General features: G+C 46.1%; 1 protein-coding gene across 1 annotated transcript in view; it reads left to right on the forward strand.

Moving 5' to 3' along the window:
- Positions 1–12,589, forward strand: part of LOC119437333 (uncharacterized) — a 94,032-nt gene extending 81,443 nt beyond the window's left edge. Inside the window, exon 12 of the mRNA XM_037704379.2 lies at positions 12,427–12,589. Within this exon, the coding sequence (XP_037560307.2) occupies positions 12,427–12,513 (87 nt within the window). The 3' untranslated portion in view covers positions 12,514–12,589. The remainder of the gene's footprint in view (positions 1–12,426) is intronic.
- The last annotated feature ends 1,538 nt before the right edge of the window (positions 12,590–14,127 follow it).

Here is a 14,127-nt window from a genome sequence, read left to right on the forward strand (position 1 = left end):
CAAACAGTGTGGTAGCATCCAAATAATACTGTATTGCCTGCCTTAAAAACAGGAATACTATTCGAGGGTTGTTCAATAAAGGGAGACGGGATCTGGTGCTCTTCACTTTGCGCTCGCTGCGTCATCCCTTGGCATAATTCTTAAATGTTGTGACACCATTAATTTCCACCAGATGTCGCATCACCCTTGCTCTAATGCAGCAGCAGCAATATGCATCAAAACATGAGCTAGCATGTCATAGCCTGTGTGACCAATGGCAACTTTGCGTGAACAATGCTACGCAATGAAGTTTTGTGTGCGGCTCAACAAAACGACCACTGAAATGTATGCCGAATTAACTCTTCGGGGGGGGGGGGGGGGGGGCAATTGGTGAGGATGTTGTGTATCGTGCAACGTGTTTTCGGTGGATTAAGGACTTCAAAGAGGGCAGGGATGACCCTGAATTGCAGGGAGGGGATGGTGCACCTATTACAGCCCTTTCTGAGTAAACTGTCAACACAGCAGCTGCAATGTTAAAAACCGGTGGACACCTTGCTGTCAGGCGACTTGCCCAATCCCTGGAGTTTTCAGTAGGTGGCACCCACAAAATTTTGAAGGAACGTCTTCACATGTCCAAAGTCTGTGAAGTGGATCCCTCACCTGCTCACCCAAGTCCAGAAACAAAACTGTGTAGACGTTTGTCTCGAGTGGAAGCGGTGCCTAGAAGATGAAAACTGGTGGAAGACCATTATTACTGCAGACGAGACCTGGGTATACTACTATGACCCAGAGATAAAGTGCCAAAACACTCAGTGGGTTGAAAAGGGGCAGCCTCGACCAATGAAGGCTTAAGCACAAAGATCGGCAAACAAGGCAATGGTGTTCACATTTTTCGACCACAAAAGAATGGTCTACGCCCATTCAGTTCCTACGGGCCAGACTGTAAATGCCGAGTACTACAGAGGTGTTTTGGAGACACTCACGGGAGAACTTATCTCACGAAAAAGGTCTGAACTTGTGGAAAATTCAAAACTTCACCATGATAACACAAGGGTTCATGTTGCGGACACTGTGGTCCGATTTCTCTCCCAGAAAAACATCCAACAATCCCTCACCCACCCTATAGTCCTGACCTGGACCCCACGACTTTTTTGTACTCCATGCAAAAAAGAAGGAAACGAAGGGATGTCATTTTGATACAGCTCATGACGGAGTCATCTTTAGAGGCAGTTTTCAAAGGAATGGTGAAAAATGGCTTCAACCATGTTTTCCAAGATTGACAAAAATGCTGGGACAAGTGCATTGCGCTCAGTGGCATTGGCACAGCCAGGGGGGTTTGGGGGGGTCGAAACCCCCTCCCCCTGAAAATTTCTGACGAAACTCCCCCCCCCCCCTCTTCCCCCCTTTCCCAAGGAAGAGAAAGTTTCAGGAGGTGGGCTCAGAAAGAGCGACATGGATAAAAGGGAAAGCTTGAATGTGTGAAAGCAAGACGATGGCTAGTCATAGTCCGAAGGGAGGGGGGGTGTCATGGGGACGATTCCCTCTCCCATGGACAGAACTTTGCGACCCCACTAATGGCACGCCTCCCCCTCATTCTTCTACGAATTACGGGGGATCAGAGCTAAAAATTCTATGCACAGGTTAAGATGGGACGAGCGCGTGCATAAAACTTGGTGGCATTGTTGCTCCCCACCAAGCCTTGGTGTCGTTAAAGAGCTTCTCATTTATGGTACTTGACCGAATCGTCGACCACCCTACGCGGAAGAAAAGCATTCCAAAAATGTTGCAACTTGCTGTCTAGGAAACGCATGATAAGCACCCCCCCCCTCTTTTTTTCCTTCTTTTTCTTTCCCTTGTCTCTGACTTTCATTATGTTAATAAGCTTGAAAAAAAGCTTGCTGTTAGGCTAGTTTGTACATGCTGTGAAGGATGAAACCAGGCCAGAAAATGAGACAAAAGCTACAGAACCCTGATGGGCGCACGGTACAGTTTACTAGAAGGCTTTGTAGTGGACTCGGAGGAGGGTGCAGGCTGAAATGCTGCATGCTGCCTGCCGAGAGGGGGTGCAGCAAGACGTTCCTCCTGAAGCTTCGCTCTGGGACACGGCGGCTGCCGAGCGGGTGGCGTTACTTTTACCATTTCACTTTGAAGTAAACTGCCGGTTTCTGCACTACCAACCGGGCAATTATTTGTAGGGTATAAAAGTGCGATTCTCCGGACCACTACAGATGGCTCGGGGAAGATGTCACATCATTCCCGCGGTGCTGTTGAATGTCTGCCAATTTTTTCTTACAATCATTACGCTTCTGGGGGACGTTTAATTTGCCTATGTCACGGTCACAGCCTAATCGTACACAAAGGGTTGACCCATTACATTCATCATGCCCTTGGCTCTAACCGCATCGTGTTTGATTGTTAAAACGGCCATGGTACACTACGTAGCTGCAGAAATGTAAACTTGCCAAGCGCTCGCATAGGCTCGGAGGCCAATTTGCTCAGTAATTACGGATATGCAATCTCAGTTGCTTTGTCTATGGCACGCTCGCTTTTACAAGACCACTTCCTTAGAATACAAAGCATAAGAGTAAATTGGCCAAAACAAAGAAGCATTTTTCAGAGCATGTATAAATACTTTATTTACAATAATAAATACAACATATTGGTCAGGCGCATCTTGCAAAAATATAGCAGAACAGCATGCAGAAGGTAATCAGCATCCCAAACGACCACTCATATTGCATATTTAGCCTAGGTCTCATCTTTCAGAGTTTCATTGTCTGCTTGTTGCCTCGCTTCTCTGCATTAACTCCTTTCACGAAGAAGTACGGCCGAGTAATTAGGTAAAAACTGACCACCTTCGTTGTTAGTTCAGCCGTGTGTTCACTGTAACCATGCAGGTTCGGGAGATTCGTGGGGATGGCACGTTCCGATAGCAGGGTCCTTCCGCAAGGAATGCGCATTTCCTTCCCATCGATTACATGCACATATAGTCTGATCATACTGGGTCTCCCAACTACCCTGCATGAAGATTTAAAAATATGCAAATGCTACGTAGCTGGACAGAACCTACGTAACTTCTGCCGTTGCTTGGAAATACTCTGATTATTTGTTGCACTCCGCCTAATTAGATAATTAGTCTTAGTAAATAATCAACTTCTCAAATATTATAAATAGATGAAAAGTGTCAATCGAAAAATTGATGAGCTACATGAAAAATTCCCCATACAGCTTTCTGTTGACCAATATGTGCTACATAAAAGTTTTTCCGTGCGCGAGAGAAGCCCGCGAATACACCCAAATTGCCGTGCGACAGGCTGCTCGAGGCACTTTGCCTGTATTCACAGGCTTCTTTCACGCTTAGAAAAACACTTTTATGTAGCATGTATTGAGCAACAGAAAGCTGTATCGGGAGTTTTTCATGTTGCTCTACAGTTTTCTGGCACATTTATTCTAATTATATTTGAGAAGTTGTCTAATAGTTAAGACTAATTATGTAATTAGACGGAATGCGAGAAATAATATGAGTATCTCCAAGCGAAGGCAAACAGCATTACCTTGGTTCTGTCCAGCTACGTGGCATTTGCACAGTTTTCAATTTTGGTGCATGATAGTTGGGACACCCTGTATATCGCTGCTTGAAATGTAGCTTGCAGACCGCACAGTTTTCATCCAATATTTTATCTACACGGTGAAAGTTCTCTTTCCACTGCTTTCTTAGTTCTTCGCCTCGCAGAATATTGAATAAGGATGCCTTCGGTGCGCCTTTCACTCGGCTGTACCCCGTACAGCTCTCGAGCGCGAAACAATAGTTGCAGCGACGGTTAGGCCTTTTTGCCTACCCGGGACACACATCTGTAATGTTGGCGTGTTATGCAGAGACAGGCACTACACAGAAATGAAGCTGCTAGCAAGCAGCGAAGTCACAGCCAACCAACCGCCAGTGCCGCATAGAACAAATACCCACCTGCATGCGAGACAGCGACACGGGCAGGCGGACTGGCGAGTTCAGGAGAAAGCTGCTGCAGCGCCTCTAGTAGGCGCATTGGCAGGTGACAGCGGCCGCTTCAGTGGAGAGCATAGGAAGGATGGATGAGTGAGCCCACTAGAAAAGGTTCTAGAACACTGTAGCGCACGGCAAAATATATCAAGGACGGGGTTGCTGGGCCAGGAAAGCTAAGAAATCGCCACAACACACAGGTTGGAGGGCAGGTAGGAGAATGGCTTTGAAGACCATGCAGAAACAGAAATACATTGAAACCTCGTTTATACATAGTCGGCCGGGAACAATGTTTAGGTACGCACTAAACGATGTATGGAATAACTGCCAATGCCAGTTTAGCGGCTACTTACCGGCTGGAAAAGAACTATGTCACGATACTCTCGCACTCTCAGACAGGCTTTGTTTGCCGGTAGGCAGCAAAAAAATCTGTTATGTTCATTTGCCACGACCACAAGCATGCACACTGGCGGAATGAAAAAAAAGAATGTCGCAGTTTCACCCGATACGCAAAGCATCGATTGCGATTGCAAATTAGTAGACAACTATACGAACTAAGGATAGTAGTTTTATCGGTCGTATAATGTTGTAACATTCGCATACTGAGTTAACAAGCATGGTGTAAAGCATGCACAGGTAAATATGAGCACATCTCTCTCGATGACTGCAGAAACTCGATTTCACAACACCAGAGTGAGGAGGTGCGGCAAGAGCAGCGAGCAAATTGACCTTCATGATGTCAATGCAAACTAAACGTCGAAAGCACAGCGCCCACGAAGCTACCGGCACTAGTTACTTTGTTCACATCGTAGATCACTTTGAAGACGAGGCCCGCGCAGACACACACTTTCTCCACGTCGTAGATCGCTTTCAAAATAGGCCGCCGCCGCCGAACGCCCCCACTTTCTCGTCTCCCCCGCCATGCCTCGCACGTGACAGAAGCACGATTGCGCCCTCCCTCCCTCGCGAGATTGCATTGAATTGAGCCACAATCGTCGGCTAACCCCAGTAAGCTTTCACTAGCAAATACACAGCGCACACCACGCGGCGACAATGTTACCGTGTTTGGACTTCAAACGGAACCTCAAAGTGACAACCATGGCAGAAATGCACCTGGAGTGTCCATGAGATTGCTATCTCAATAAAATGTGCTTCTGCGCGGTTACTACTTGGATTGGATTGGATTCGACGGCGACCGCGAATTCTCATCCCCTACCGGCAGTTTCTTCGTGTTACCAGAAGCCAATCTTGTAGGCCAGGCTCTTGTGCGCTTCATTTGGCAACAGCTGTATGAGCAGGTGGCCATGTTTTAAGGTCCCTATCGCTGGCAGCTGTCGTCCGGGCGTCAAAACTCGAGAATTGAATGTCTCCGCACATGAGATTTTGCCAATTTTGTGCCTGCACATGTAGAACTAGAAAGAAAATAGTACGCAGTAACCACCCAGACAACACAATAACATCCTTAGGATGTCCTGAGTAATGTCACCCTGAGGACGTTATGTTCTCTGGACTTCCTCTAATAGTACTAGAATTGCACTAATCCAGTCCTGTTGTCCGGCCTCATAACAACCTCAGGACGTCCTGGAAACAACTTTTCAGGACTTTTTCAGTTTGTTTTGAGTATGATACTTTGCAGGGCTGGTTGGGTACTGCATTTCATAAAATCGTCTGTAATTGCTGCTTATAATCTGTTTTCAATATTTTTTTCATGCATTAAGGGTGAACGTGTTTCCGGGAGCTTTTGTTGAAATAAACACTGCCCCTAGAAACGCACATACACACAGCTCAGTTGCTGACACAAATAAATGAAGATAATAATTTATTTGTAAATTATGACATCGAACGTGTTGGCAACTTCTTTGCCCAGCGTAGTAGTCCGCAAAGGAACCTAGAAACAGAAAGTCCACAATGAATCAGTACAATGAAGAGTAGAACAAGTGTATACGCTGTCCCAAACTTACAAGATTGTGTGTACTACTACTGCAATCAATTAGGTTGTTCCCGTCCTTGTGGTAACATAACATGTTATGAATAAACACTGCACTGGGTCGGCCGCGCCGTGGAACGAACAAAGTTCTACCACCATGCTTGCAGCTTGACCTGTAAATGTAAAGCAAAGTTGTGGCAGTGCGATTGATCAGCTGGCACCATGCCATCACTATCGGCCGTCAGCACACAACTTACACATTGGCATCGTTCCAGTGAATGTAATGAAGGGTCCAAGCATATTTGCTCAACATATAGCTATGGAATTTTGCTGTGCTAGTGGGAAGACGACACAAGCAGCGAATGGCAACTAAAGGGTTCATTCTGCACTCAGCAAAATGCAGTGTGATTGAGACAGACAGTACCCCCAAAAAAAACTCAAGGCAATCATTGTGATCACAAACACCGGCAAAAACGGCATCACACAAACCAACAAGGGAATACCGTATAGTGCGGAATATAGGTCGAGGTTTTTTCAAAAAAATATTACTAAAAAGTCACCCCTCGACTTATATACCGGTCCTTGGCACAATCTCAATTGTCGTCTGGCAACATGTGGGAGCCGCGGACCTTTTGGCATCCACATCGTTATTGCCTCCATCTTGACCGACACCACCGACGCAGTTCGACCGACGCCATCTTCTCTTTTTGTATTCTACAGTGCAGCTATCATTTCGCGACCACCTACAGAATGAGTACTGGCACTCGACGTCAGTTCATCGCGGCGTTCAAAATGAAAGTGATTGAATACGCGCAAGCTAACGGAAACATGTCTGCGCAGTGGCACTTCGGCATTTCCGAAAAAAGCATACGCTACTGGCGGACGCAAAAAGGCAAGCTATCTACGTGCAACGCTCGGAAGATTTCCTTTCGCGGGCGTCGCGCGGTGCACCCTGAAATTGAAGATCAGGTGGCGGATTTCATCCGCGCACATCGCGCCAGATCCTTGCCAGTGACTTCTGAACTGATACGCATCAAAGCGATCGAGCTTGTCCGTGAATCAGGCCTAACGCGGGAGCAGTTCAAGGGCTCCATCTACTGGGTTCGCCGCTTCATGCGACGCAAAGGATTCGCACTTCGCCGGTGCACATCTATCTGTCAGAAGCTGCCGGAGGCATACGAGGACAAGCTGGTCGAATTGCAGCGGTATGTCATCCGTCTCCGGCAGCAGCATGGCTACATGCTTGGACAGATAGGCAACGCCAATGAAACACCGGTGTGGTTAGACATGCCGTCGTCCACCACAGTGTGCGAACGTGGCGCGAAGGAAGTGAAACTTCTTTCAACGGGGAACAAACATTCGTGCTTCACAGTGATGCTTGCCTGCACTGCTGACGGCAGAAAGCTGCCCCCCTTTTTAATCTTCAAGAGGAAGACGTTGCCGAAAGAGGCATTCCCGCGCGACGTTGTCGTTCATGTGAACGAAAAGGGATATATGGACGAGGCCCTCATGGTCAACTGGATACAAAATGTGTGGAATCGGCGGCCCGGTGCACTCCAGCGGTGTCGGAGCATGCTCGTTTTGGATGCGTTTCGCGGGCACTTGACCGCAGGTGTGAAGCAGGCGCTCCACGACGGGAGGACGGAGCTCGCTGTCATTCCTGGAGGCATGACCTCAATGCTTCAGCCGCTCGACGTCGTGCTCAACAAGCCCTTTAAAGACCGGGTTCGTGAACTCTATAACCAGTGGATGGCCGGCGACAACCCAAAGACCCCAACCGGCCGGTTGCGCAGGCCGCCCCTCGCCACTGTGGCCACATGGGTGTCGCAGGCTTGGCGCTCGCTGCCCGACGATATGGTGGTGAGGGCATTCAAAAAATGCTGCATCAGCAACTCTTTGGACGGCACCGAGGACGACATGTTGTGGGACGCAGCTAGTGACAAGCAGTAGTCTTCAGACGAGAGTGAAGACAGCTCCAACGAATGAGCAGTGACGGTGCACGCTGACGGTACCATGAATAAAATGGAAGTTTTGTGCCTAATAATTTGTAGGTCGACTTTTTTGCTTCAAGGTAAGGGGTCGACCTATATTCCGTCTCGACCTATATTCCGCAATATACGGTACAAGACAGGCTTGCACGTGAAGGAAGAAGCGAAAAAGCAAAGAAAAACAAAGCGCTAGTACACACATATAGCGAGCGGGAATCGGGAACGAGACAGGAGATTATACCAAGTGCAAAATAAACCCTTCACTTCCCATTCAGCGCATGTGCCGTCCAATCGCTCGAGCGTCCACATGTTTTGCGCTGCAAATCAACTTTACTGAATGCCGTAACATTGTCAACATGTTTTGGCACAAAACACCACTTGGCAAATTTTCGAAATGGAGCTCATCTATGAACAATATCAAGCACCTATAAACGCGAATTTTGCTGATGCATACAGGGGCTTACTCTTATATCTTTAATACACAAAGGAATTATGAGAAGACTCACCTCCGCTGATGCCTCCAATGCATGCTGCCATCTTGATTTCAACAGTCGCTTGGCTTGGCTTGGCTAGCTTGATCCAATACCAGCTGTGATGGATTCGTAAAATGTCCTCTTTCGTTTTGGACTTACGCCGTGCTGTTTGAGATGGAACACGGGTGCACGAACCGCTTACCCAAGCAGGGGTGAATAAATTTTTTTTTAATTAGAAAAATTGCGACAATTTAAATTTGACATGTTTATAATACGTATCTGCTTGCTAGACAATGAAAGTGACGAATTGTATTTCAAACTGTTATCGTCCGCAGTACGTCCCCGCAAGGATGTTTTCAGGACATTGCATTGTCCTCAGAAAGTACCCGAAAAGACGTTGCTCTGTTGGTCCAGCAGACGTCATCTTCAGTACGTTCTAAAGACATCACAAAATGTGCAAGGACTTTTGTGCCATTTGAGGACGTCCTCAGGACGTCGAGTGTTGTCTGGGCATTTAGTGGCAAATGAGCGACTATGGCTTAAGCGGGAAGGCAATACATTGGGTTCAATGGGGGCTGGCTGTTGGAATTTTTGCGACTATGTGCAAACCGCAATTACACATTAAGCGGGTGCGTATTAACGAGGTTTGACTGTATAGGAATGTCAGGGGCTGCTGTTCAACAACCCGGTGAGGGTTGAGTGCGACAGTGAGAAAAAGACAAGTCTTGTAGTCCCAGACTAGGATTAATTTTTCTTCAGCTGCGGGGCTTTTCTTGCAAAGAGCCTGTATGGGGTTTTCTTTGTAGCAATTGCTACGATTGGGTGTATGTCTCATTTTCCCTTTCAATTCTCTCCACTTAGCAGGTTTCTGCTGAACTTTTATGTCAAACACTTCCATTTGCTTTGAGTTGTTGATAAAATTGACTTTGCCCTGTCATAAGGTAGAGCGGCTGCCCCAGAAAAGCAGGGGTCCCGAGTTCGAGTCCCGGACCAGGACAAATTTTTCTTTATGTGGGGCTTTTCTTTCGAGGAACTGGTATGGGTTTTCCTTGTAGCAATTGCTGCGATTTGGTGGATGTCTCATTTTCTCTTTAACTTTAAGAAAGGAGGGAAGGGGGGGATGCACATAAAAGGCGTCAATAACGAAGTTTGTGGACAATTATGGACGTAGGGAGAGCCTCTCATCACTGCCCGATCATCATCATCAGCCTATATTTTATGTCCACTGCAGGACGAAGGCCTCTCCCTGCGATCTCCAATTACCCCTGTCTTGCGCTAGTGTATTCCAACTCAACACCAAATGCCATTGCCAGTCGCCTAGCTGGGCTCACTAACTCTGTCGTAACATGTGCTGCTTACTGTGGGAGAGCCCATCCTAACTAAATGTCTCCGAAATTTTCTGAATAGTCAGGTGTCAGGAGACGCGACACTTTCAAATTTCTTGGAGCTACTGGTCCTAATTGTACTGCGAACTACGGATAGCGCCTATTTTTAAAAAGGCTTCTCACAGGAAGCAGCCCTGCTTTGGATTGTCTGCCGCCTCAATTCCTGGGTGTGATCAAATAACAACATGCATCACGTGATGACTACAATACCATGATTGCAAGTTCAACTTGCAAACATGTCTTCAAACAAGTCTGACAGCAGGTCACCGAAAGTGAGTGAAACTTGCATCATGTGATACTATCGAAGTCTAGCGCAAAGGTTCATTCCTGTATTTTTAAATCTAGAATAATATAGCATGCCAACAACGCCGCAAGTACGATTGATAGGCGACTTGCAAAATAGTACCCGCCCTCTTGTGTACCTAGCCGTGGACGTACCACTCACTATAAGATTTTCCAGCCAGATTTCCCCCCCCCCCCAAAATCAATTTCTGGCTATGCTACTGAGGACAGGATATATATATATTCTAAATGCACTGGGCAGGACTCGGGGTGCGTGCGAGTGAGCCTTGAAGCCGCGACGTCCCGAATATATATATATATATATATCCTGTCCTCAGTGGCATAGCCAGAAAATTATTTCGGGGGTAGGGGGAGATCTGGCTATATATATATATATTTCTGAGCTATATATATATATAGAGAGAGAGAGAGAGCGAGAGAGGTGAAGGAGGGGGGGAGTGGTAGTTGTTGTTGGAGAATTTGCACATGCGAATGTGAGCATGGTGGCACTGCACTGTTTCGTTGCGAGATGGTGCACTTTGCTCTGCCATTCTTTATGCTCTAATAAGTGTTGTCATTCTTGGTATTTGTATGGAAATGAATATTTGGCAACTTCAAAAGTGCATCCTCAAATTCATTATGCGTCGAATAGCAAGGACTGTTCAGTTCACACTTCGAATTTCAAATATTCGCTCACCACTGCATAATATTGTTAACACACATATGGTTCAAAATAGGCCAACAAAAATTAAGCATAACTGAAACTGGAAGACTGTGAACGCAGACGTCTTTCCTTCAATATTAGTGGTTTACTGGTACCATCCACTTGTGACATAGCTGTAAAACACAATAAATGTGGTGTTTTGGTAAAGTGTATTTGCACATAACGCAGAAAAAAAATGTACATTCTGTTTTGGTAAATACTCGACCATTGTCAGAGATTGAATGGGGTTAGCCTGAGTCTTGGATTTGACCTGGCTCTTTAAAACAGATGCCAATCTGACGCCTTTAGATGCTGCCATTTCCATGAGAGGAACGGCATTTCAGCTCCAGTTTTCCCTGACTGTATGGAATGGGTGGATGAATAATTGGATGCGTTCGGTGACTGTACAGATGGATGGATGGATGGATAGAAGTTTGCGAGAAAGAAGGCAGTGGTATTGCATCTTTAATAGCTGTCTTCAGCGCTGTCATCTTGAAGGTCCCAGATCTATGATAGTATATGTCATAAGGTGCACATTGTTGATTCTCTTGTGGAGAGTGGGCCCTCTCGCTCCCATGACATATTGATACGAGTTAGGATGCTGATGCCATGAAAGTGAGGGCAGGAAAGTCAAGTGTTGGGCTGTGGACCAGGGTTGACGGCATGGTGGCACTTCTGATCCTTACTACCCACGTGGTTTTTATCCTCATGAACCTTGATGTTTCTATTCAAAAATCTTTGAGCTTTATTTTCTCTTCAAACAATCAACCTATTTCATGAAATTATTGCACAATAAGTTTTTGAAGAATACTGTATCGGTCCAGACTGATTTAGTGTTTCTGTAATGGTCTTTTAAGATGGCTCTTTTGTAGCAAGCTATTCTCAACTTTTTCTTGGCATGTACTCACTGCTGAATCCAAGCTATTTCGTTAGGCATCTTAGAAGGGAGTAGCTTGTAAGATGTAACTAGTGAGTTGTGTGTTTGCCACTCGTTTGTCCTTTCACAAATGTGGCTGCGGAGCACCAGATTGCATGTTGGAAATGCTGGCCGCCATAGCCGCTTTCCAAAGGAGGCAGAATAAAAATGCTTGTGTTCCAAGCTTTAGCTGCCTATGAAAGGTTTAGTTTCATGTACCCAAAATCAATACAGAGACATTTAATCTCTCGTAGTATTGCTTTGGCATGTTAAACCCTATCACCCATAGCAAATCAATCTTTCCTTGGCACATTTCGCAGCAAAACTGTCTGCACGCAAACTCAGAAATACATGAATTTGTGCTCTAGTTCAATCAATGTGTGCTTGTGTGATTGCAGTTTTATAGACAAAAATGTTGTCAAATATACGTACCAACCAGCCCACCGAGAAGTTCTAGGGAGCTACATTTCTTTGGCATGTCGCCGATAATGGAGCATTTTATCACAGTATTATTAATTATCAACTGCTGTAACACCCCTGCTTGCCCCCTAACAGTGCATTCTGTTGTAAAGAACTTTATGTTCCCACGGTTGGTGACTCGTGATGTTAGTAATAAGGGAATGGTAATGTTAACTGAAATATATTCCATTTTTGCTGTGCATCTGTTACTTCTGTTCATTCACGAGTGATGAACCGCTGAATCCCAGCTGGTGCACTGCTTGCTCTCAGTAGCCACCTCCTGGCTCGCTCATTATCAATCCTCATTTCTTTTGCAGCGGGACATACGAGGCATGCTCCAGGAGGTGTTCGATGAAGTGGCAGCGCTGCGAGCCGACATAGCAGCACTGCGCAATGATGTTTAGTGCAGCCAGTGCCCTTGTAAATAGTTTTTTTTTACCATTTTATGTTTTACATGTAATAAAGATGTTTATTTAAAGATTGTGAGTATACAAATGCATAGAAATGTACCATATTTGTGCGGTTCTATCGCACCCCAGATCAAACGCGTACCCAATTTTCATGGGCTTAAAGTTAAAAAAAAATAAAAGCGCACTTGATTGTAATATGCACCTGAATGGAAACGTGGACCGGAATGTAATGCCCTTGAATTATAAAAGGTAGGATCATTCACTACGGTAATTTCGCTCGTAGGCAAGACTCTAGACGCAGACTCTGCCCCCAAATTGTTGTAGCTTACCGTATCTGCACAATTCTAATGCGCACCAAATTTTTGTGACTCAAATTAATAAAAGCGCACATGAATGTAACATACACCTGCATGTACTATGTGCTCGATTTATAAAAGAAGTAATCTCCCCACGTTCGGGATCAGAATAAACTAGACATGCAGAAATTTCTTGGAAAGGAATTTAAAAAAAATAAGCTTCAAATAGTGGCAGCGACGCTTCGTCGTCGCCATTTGCACTTCTTTGGCAGCAGGTACCAAGCATACAAGGTGGTATTCTCGAGCGAGCACTTTTTGATGTGTTATACCACTATCGCATTCACGAGATTTGGCATGACTCGCCATCGCACTCGTCGAGATGTGTGGTTGAGAGCGTTCCTGGCATTCTGCGTAGATAGCGAGCTTAGCACAGTGCCAGAAACGCTGGCGGCTGTATACACCGTGCATCTGGTGCCAAGGGGCTTCTCTACCCGCCCCTACCACTCCTCCCTCTCCTTCACCCTTCTCTCTCTCCCTGTCTCTACATATACAGTGTAGACCACTTATAACGTAAGTCGCCGTAGTTGCGAATATCCACACTATAACCAAAACAACTATTTTATTGCGATAATAGACACTCCAGGCGCATTTCTGCCGTAGCTGTCACCGTGCTCTAGGTTTCGTATTCGGATACTAAATTAACAAGCACGGTGTCATGCGCGCACAAGCAAACATGAACACATCTCGCTCGTTGACTGCAGGAACGAACTGTCAAAACGCTCGAGTGACGAAGCGTGGTGAGCGAATTGGCCTTCGTGCTATCATGCCTCTCGCTTCAACGCAACCTATAAGCGGCAAAAACATGGCGCGCAGCAGACTTTTCCTGTCTCGGATTGCTTTCAAGATAGGGCCAACGCAATCGTCTCGCCAAAGTGGATCGTCGCATATTACGTACTGCTTCGGTCCACTGAAACCGTTCCGCATTGCTTTGTTGGCGAAAGTCCTCTCCTTCTGTTTGGACCAGTCCCCAACGCAAGTTTCGGATTTTCCTAACGCCTGTGATACGGCCCGATTTCTGTCAGTCTCCGCACACATGATCACTTTCCTTTTAAATGCGGCATCATGATGAACTCGGTACTTCATGCTGATAGAGCAGACGCAGAGAACGTGAGAGAGACGGTAGACTATTGCCTAAGCACGTCTACTGCAGTGCATGGAGGAAGCTACGGTAGCTAGGCTCGATGCGCATAAGAGGCGGCCACGTTAAATGCCGATAGCTATATGGTAACGCAGATTTAGGGTCGTACTCGAT

This window comes from Dermacentor silvarum, chromosome 1, assembly GCF_013339745.2.
Source record: "Dermacentor silvarum isolate Dsil-2018 chromosome 1, BIME_Dsil_1.4, whole genome shotgun sequence".
In the NCBI taxonomy this organism is placed as follows: Eukaryota; Metazoa; Arthropoda; class Arachnida; order Ixodida; family Ixodidae; genus Dermacentor; species Dermacentor silvarum.